Source organism: Pinus tabuliformis, chromosome 9, assembly GCF_031772625.1.
Source record: "Pinus tabuliformis cultivar Carrire ecotype Pingquan chromosome 9, CPIR1, whole genome shotgun sequence".
Taxonomy (NCBI): domain Eukaryota; kingdom Viridiplantae; phylum Streptophyta; class Pinopsida; order Pinales; family Pinaceae; genus Pinus; species Pinus tabuliformis.
The window spans coordinates 1,014,239,612-1,014,246,451 of record NC_142307.1 but is presented as its reverse complement, the minus strand read 5'-3'; the positions used below and the strand labels follow the sequence as shown (position 1 = coordinate 1,014,246,451).

The window sequence follows — 6,840 nt, the reverse complement described above, 5'->3', positions numbered from 1 at the left end:
TTGCCACCAATATAACAGGGGTCGCTAGAGTTGCAAGATCATCCCCATGTTGTAAAATTTACCTGATAACATAACAACAAAGGGAAATTCTAAACATCCATTGCATCTACCTTGTTTTTTAAGAAAGTTCTGAGCATTCTTGAATTGAATGTTTGCTTTGGAGATTGTACATGTTGGTGGAAGAGAGTAAAAGGAAGGTCATCTTCTCTCTGTATTGTTATCGCTAGGCCATCACATGTAGAATATTTCTACACCTTTCTAACCAAGTATAATTTATGTAGTAGTATTAGAACCTGAAAATGTTAGATCCTTGTGTACCTTCAATTGATGCAATGATGATTCAGCCATATTGGTCGATTCCAAAAAAAAAAGGGTTCAATAGTTAGTATATCATTTGAATAGATACCCTCCACATGTCGGTGCCTTGAACCAATAACATGGAGATGTGTGCAAGGGAACCTATTCAAATGGAGATACATCAATAGGTGGAGCACTCCAATGAAACAAATTCCATAATAAGTTGACTGGTTTACTTCTTAAGGAAGATGCTTGTTCTTTTAAATATAGGCTGGAAAAGGTCAGTCCCTTGGTTTACTTGTTTGCTCAATTGCCTTCTTAAGGAAGATGCTTGTTATTTTAAATATAGGTTGGAAAAGGTCAGTCCCTTGGTTTACTTGTTTGCTCAATTGTTGGGGGAATGTACCATTTGGAGGAAGATGCAAGTATTTGGAATGGCCTACGAAGGTTGGAGTACCCACTTTGGGGCCCCACACATATTTGAAAGTGTTTCTTGCAGAAGTATTTACCCTTGAAGCGCCTTTGGAAGATGGATGTTAAGCATTGAAGCCCTTTGTTTCCAATGTTTATGGAGGTATTCCTCTCTTTGGGGGCTATTTGGTGTAGAGTATTGTACATGTGGCATAAAAAAACTCAATTTTTATATACAAATCTGTGGAATAAGTTCTCCCTCTGGCAACTGTTTTTTTAACCCATTACAGCCCTAGAGTCAGTCCTCCAACAGCAATGCATCTTTCCACTTCAAAAATACTATTATTTTTTATTGCAACTACACATATAACATAAAACTTAAAAGGTAATTGGAACAAACCTAATAGTATATAATATATATTGTCAAACAAAACATACCATAAACCTCAAACTTCAGTATATAGGAACAAAGCAACCCTACCAATAATTAATCTTCTACATGACTTGGACATATATAAATTTTTTATCCATTATTATTTGCTTAATTTTGAAAACCGAAGTAATTTTTTTTATCAAAATTCTACGAGGCTTATTTGTTAATCAGGTAGTTGATCTATTTCATTATGTACTCTGCAATGCTTGATGACAAACTATGAAAGGTTCGTAACTTTGCTATCACGAATGTGTTTGAACATTTGTGCAGGGTTTCAATGAAATAACATTTCATTGTATGTATTTACAAATAAGTGATTTTGGGATCAAATCCCATAAAGTAATTTTATATTTTCTCTTCAAATTCTTTCAAGTTTTAGAAAGTAAAACCAATGAATTATCAATATAATTTTACCATAATAAAAACAATTAGAAAGAATTTAACCAGCTCAAATTGCTCATCTCTATCTCTTCTAGAAAACTTCCCATATAAAAATATTGGGAGTATCCAAAAAGAAAACTTTTAATTAAGTAGAAATTTATACAAAAATTTTATTTTAATCAAATTAAAACTTTTCCAATTCAACAATTCCAATTTAATAATCTTATCGGTCTCTCTTTATACCTTTTGAGACAATTGCTAGTATATATACCAACCATGTACTTGATTGATAGGTTGATTTTAAAGTGTACAGGGCAATTGTAACAAAATGACATGAGAGTCTTTCAAAAAACCACATAGTAAATAAGTATACATAATAGATGAATATATATTTTAATTTAATGATTATATTTTCCAACAACGACACTCAAAACCACATAGTAAATAAATATGCATAATAGAGTAATATATGTTTTTTCTTATGACTATTATTTATTTTGAGTATTGATTGGTCTATATTAGTCAATTTTAATGGACTACCCTTCCTAGAAGTCACCATATACAGAAGTGTATAAAGACTTCTTAAGAAAAGGAACACATCATTATTGCTCCAAAATTCTCCGTAGAGCCTACTTTTCATTTCCGTCATCAATTGAGAGTACCTATTTCTTGAGTCTTTGGTGTCTTCTATAGACATAGTCTTCACATCTATCATTTGATTGGATTCCCTAAGTTCTCTTAAATCTTCCATTATCAGGGAACTGCAACCATAAATTTTTATTATTTGAAGTGTTTTCAAATTGAAATAACTCTTTGGAAATACCTTCATTGCTGAGCATTCTACTATGATGAATGTTTCAAGTACTGGCATTGCTCCTTACTTTACGATTGGCAACTCTTCTAATTCATGTAACCCAACAATTGAAAATATCTTCAATAAAGAAAATGCCTCCTTTCACCGAATTCCTGAGGAAACCTCTTTAATCTAGAGCATTCAATTATTTCCAATCACTGCAGATTGTTGAGCTTATGAAGATGTGAAAGTTCTTCCAACATATTACACTTGTATAATATAAGACTAGTCATATTCTGAAAAGCACAAAAACTATTTTCCATTCTAACCAAGTCAGGACACTCCATGTACAATTTTCTCATATATAGTTTTCTCAGCTTTGACATATTATTCATGTCACTCGGCAGAGATCTCACCTTTGTGAGCTCTAACACGAGGGTGTTCATTTCAATCATATTCCCTAATGTGCCTTCCCTAATAAAGCCCCCATTCTTTGTTAAATGGAGCCCGGTGAGTTGCTTTAAGTTGGCTAGATGCTGATGCTGGCCACTTTTTTGCATTTCTTGGGCTCACCTTTTTCCCATAGATTGGTGCATCCATACATTGTCAAACCCTGCAAAGAGGTGAGCCTTGAGATGCTGCAAGGTAGATACTACAAATGACCACATTTATCCATGGCTAGATGCCTTAAAGATTTCAAATTATGAAGGGCAGACGGTAATTCCGTGATTCTAGAGCGGCTTAGATCAAGGATCTCTAGGTTTCCAAGATTTGTAAGAGATGCAGGTAGAAAGTTGATGGGCATACCTGATAAAAAGAGGCATCTTAGCTGTTTCAAACACCCCACACTCTCCGGTAATGACTGCACTGACGTCCCACTCAAATCCAGAACCTTAAGAGAGACCATTCTCCCAATAACCCTTTTTGGAATTTTTGTTAGACATTTGTTACCATCTATTAACAATGAACATAGTTTCGAAACTCTCGTTGACTCAGGGACCGAACACAGTTCGTTATTACTGAACAAAATCTGACTACATCTGGAACATTCATTTTCATTCAACGTGCTCAAATCCTGACCCACATGGCAAAAAAAAGTTTCCTCGGCCTCGGCAACACGGATTCCCAAATCGCGCAGGAAGTTGTGTATCCTGACGAAGACTGCACCCGTCAATGCTTCTCACAACGGGTTCAATCAAACAATGATCTGCCAAAAGGTTGAGATAAACCCCTCCCACTGCGAATGGGTTGTAGCTAAGTTGATGGCGATATTTTCGTGCCAGCAGCCCTTCTCCCACCCACAATGGAATCACATGGTTGGCATGAATAATTTGGTCTTCTGTGAATGTTGCGGCCATGTATAGAAAGCATAATTGCAAATGAATATCACATTTAACTCATGGAATATAAATGCAAGTGTCCAATCTATGCTTTATCGTCCACTTTTACATGCAATTTTCTTTATTAATTCTTATTTTCAATGACCATTTACATTTATGCCTTACGACGTTTCTTTTGCAATATCTCGTGCAAATGCTAGTTATATTATTTTTTAAATAAATTGACATAGAATAATATTGTTTATATATTTATATATATAGAAGTTGTTGTTGTTACAGAAATGCAGTTAAAATCCATAATTCCAAACACATTCTAAAATGAAAACATAAAAACAATTGAACGATGAAATATACCAACCACATGCATAGCAACGACCAGGTTTTATCATGGAAATCTCTTTTACGGAAATATTTTTTCACACAATTCAATACTTTATTTCCTTCGAAACTCGAAAGAGAGAACGGGCCCAAATAGAATGTTCATGTCAATCCTAACATAACGTTGAGTGACTTTCTGACAGCTACACATATTAAATTTATAATTATGCACAGCTCCAAGCAAATTTAGTAGGTTAGCTAGTTGGTTCTGTCATTGCCAATGGATAACCTTCAATATTTGATCCGCTTTTGAAGAATCTGCAATCCCACATACCTGCATGCACGGCCACGATGTAATAATGGTTCCCATTTTTAGATACGAATAAATAGGGAGCCAATTGAAATATTAAAACTATTGTAAGAATTACCTTCCAAGCATTAGAGTGGTGGCCTGTGGGTTTGTTCCAGGACCATATTTGAATGTTGAGCCATCCACAATCCTTAGACGATCAACCCCAATCACCTGATATTGCCGGTTAACCACAGACCCAACATGAGATCCTCCATGGAAATGCCACATTGTGTTCAGCGTCTGATTCAAGAACTGAGCCACGGCTGCATCGTCATCGGTGTTGTTTGGCAACGGCGTCCCAATGAAGCGAAATTGAGGCGAACTGATCGAACCATTAGCTGCTGGATATGTAAAGTTCTGCAGAGACGCTGTCTTGAGGATTTTGGCTATCACCCTCACGCAATCCACGGATCTCTGCACGTCCTCTGGGTGCGAATAATAGTTAAATCGAACAGACGGATTGTCTCGAGGATCCTTGGTGCGTAGCCGAAGCTCTCCCCTCGATAATGGAAACGCCAGTTTCTCAAATATGTTGCCACTATACTGCACGCTTCCATTAGCCGGCAGGACGAAACTGCTGGATTCGATGTAATTTTGAGAGCCCTTAAGAATACCCACTGCCTGAATGCTGGACACGTTCAGGGGTATAGGGGATTGCACGCTTATGCCTGCACGGGGGTTGTCTTGAATCCCTTGGCCTACTGCAGGCAAATCTCTAAGTAAAGGAATATTGAATTCTTTGAGATGTTTACGTGGGCCGATTCCGCTCAACAGCAGCAGCTGGGGGCTGCCTAGGGCTCCTGCCGAGAGGATTACCTCGCTAAGTCGTGATGCTTTTCTGAGAAAAACTTGAAGAGACTGACCCTTTTCGTCCGTGAATTCTACTCCAATGGCCTTCGGCTTCCCAGAGGAGCCACCTTTCTTTCCTGCAAGTTTTGATCATAATCAAAATACTCAATATATGTACATTTAAAGGCCTCGATATAAATCTACTTATCCAAACTGGGTAATTAAATAAATTTATTGGCAACCAATGTTGTGAAATGGCAGTCATGTATAAGAATGGCCTCTGTAACTTCAAAGCAAGTGTATGATGAATTAATTTACCTGGAGATGTAGAGTTGTTGAACAGAATCCTGCTGACGGTGGCGTTAAGAAGGACTACGATATTGTTTGGGTTGGCAGACTTGTAAAGGTCTGCTGCTGTGTGTCTCTTGCCATTGTTATCAAAGATGGAGGCGCTGGTCTTGGTTCCCTCCACATGATCCACCGTATATCCATTATCCGGAAGAACTCCGGCTTCCAGAAGCCCATTTCTGAAAGTCGACGACCAACGCGAGAGGGGAGAGGGTTCAAAAGTAATCTGCTTCTCCACCCATTCATACGACTTCGTTACAAGTCGCTCGTCCCACTTCTCCCTACGAACAATTTCAGGGTTTGCCCTGCTGTAGAAGCCCGCATTGAGAGCAGTTGCGCCTCCCAGAACTCTGGCCCTCGCTAAACTCACTCCATCCTCCGAAATAAACGTCTGCGCTGGGGAAGTGTAATTGTCAGTCTCACCCAATATCTTTCCAAAATTAGATAAATCCTCGATGTCCGGATTTCCATAAGGAGATCCTCCCCTCTCTATTACTAAAACTGAATGCTTAGCAGAGAGCGTTGTCGAGAGCGCAGAGCCGGCCGTTCCTCCGCCCACTACGATGTACTCGTATGTTTTTGAAGCTGTTGCTTGCCCATCCACAGTGACAAACGGATACGGAGTGGCTGCAAATCATAATACCCAACAAGACACAAAACAAACAAGAATTACCCAACAAGACACAAAACAAACAAGAAGACATTAATTCAATCACGGCATATCAATGTAAGTCGTGTGTTGGGACTATCGGTTGTCTTCCTCCCTACTCAGGTTAGAATCTCAAACTATAATACGAGTTGAGCTGTGTAACATGATTATCTATTTTGATTCCTCAAAAAAATAACAAACAAGTGTTGTTGATGGAGATAACTAATAATACGAGATTAATATGATAAACTGCTTTAAAAATAATAAAAAAAAGCATATCCTTATCTACATAAAAAAAACCTGACATGAATATCATATTCATCCCATACTCTTACCCGAGGTTGTTGGGGTTGCCTGAGAAGATGATAATCGCTGATTGCTGCTCATCGTCATTAGCATCAGCAGAAGCAGAAACCTGCATGCAGGAATATTGACAGCCATTATCATCCTGTCAGCCTCAATTCAATTCCTTCACTTGTTTGGAAGATGTGGTTCAATTTTGGTCTGTTTATGAAGCTATTTATAAACCCTTGCAGTTGGAGCTTATACCATGCAACTGTATCACACGTCATACCGGCCCCCAAGCATTGTAAACAAAGCGAAAACTTAGGTGTTTGACGTGTAAAGAAAGTTGAGATCGCACTCAATCGCGCAACTCCGCCATTCTTTCTCCAAATTTCCTAATGAACCATCCTGTCATGCATCTTCTTCAAAACCGTCTTCACCTTT

General features: G+C 38.0%; 1 protein-coding gene across 1 annotated transcript; it reads right to left on the bottom strand.

Annotated features, from left to right (window-relative positions):
* Positions 1-4,264: 4,264 nt before the first annotated feature.
* Positions 4,265-6,552, bottom strand: LOC149152153 ((R)-mandelonitrile lyase-like). The gene is made up of 4 exons (XM_089443394.1): positions 6,447-6,552; positions 5,433-6,089; positions 4,402-5,242; positions 4,265-4,307 (listed from the first exon to the last, which is right to left on the bottom strand). Exons 1-4 carry the CDS (start codon positions 6,550-6,552, stop codon positions 4,265-4,267), a joined length of 1,647 nt encoding a protein of 548 aa, XP_089299520.1.
* Between the last annotated feature and the right edge of the window lie 288 nt (positions 6,553-6,840).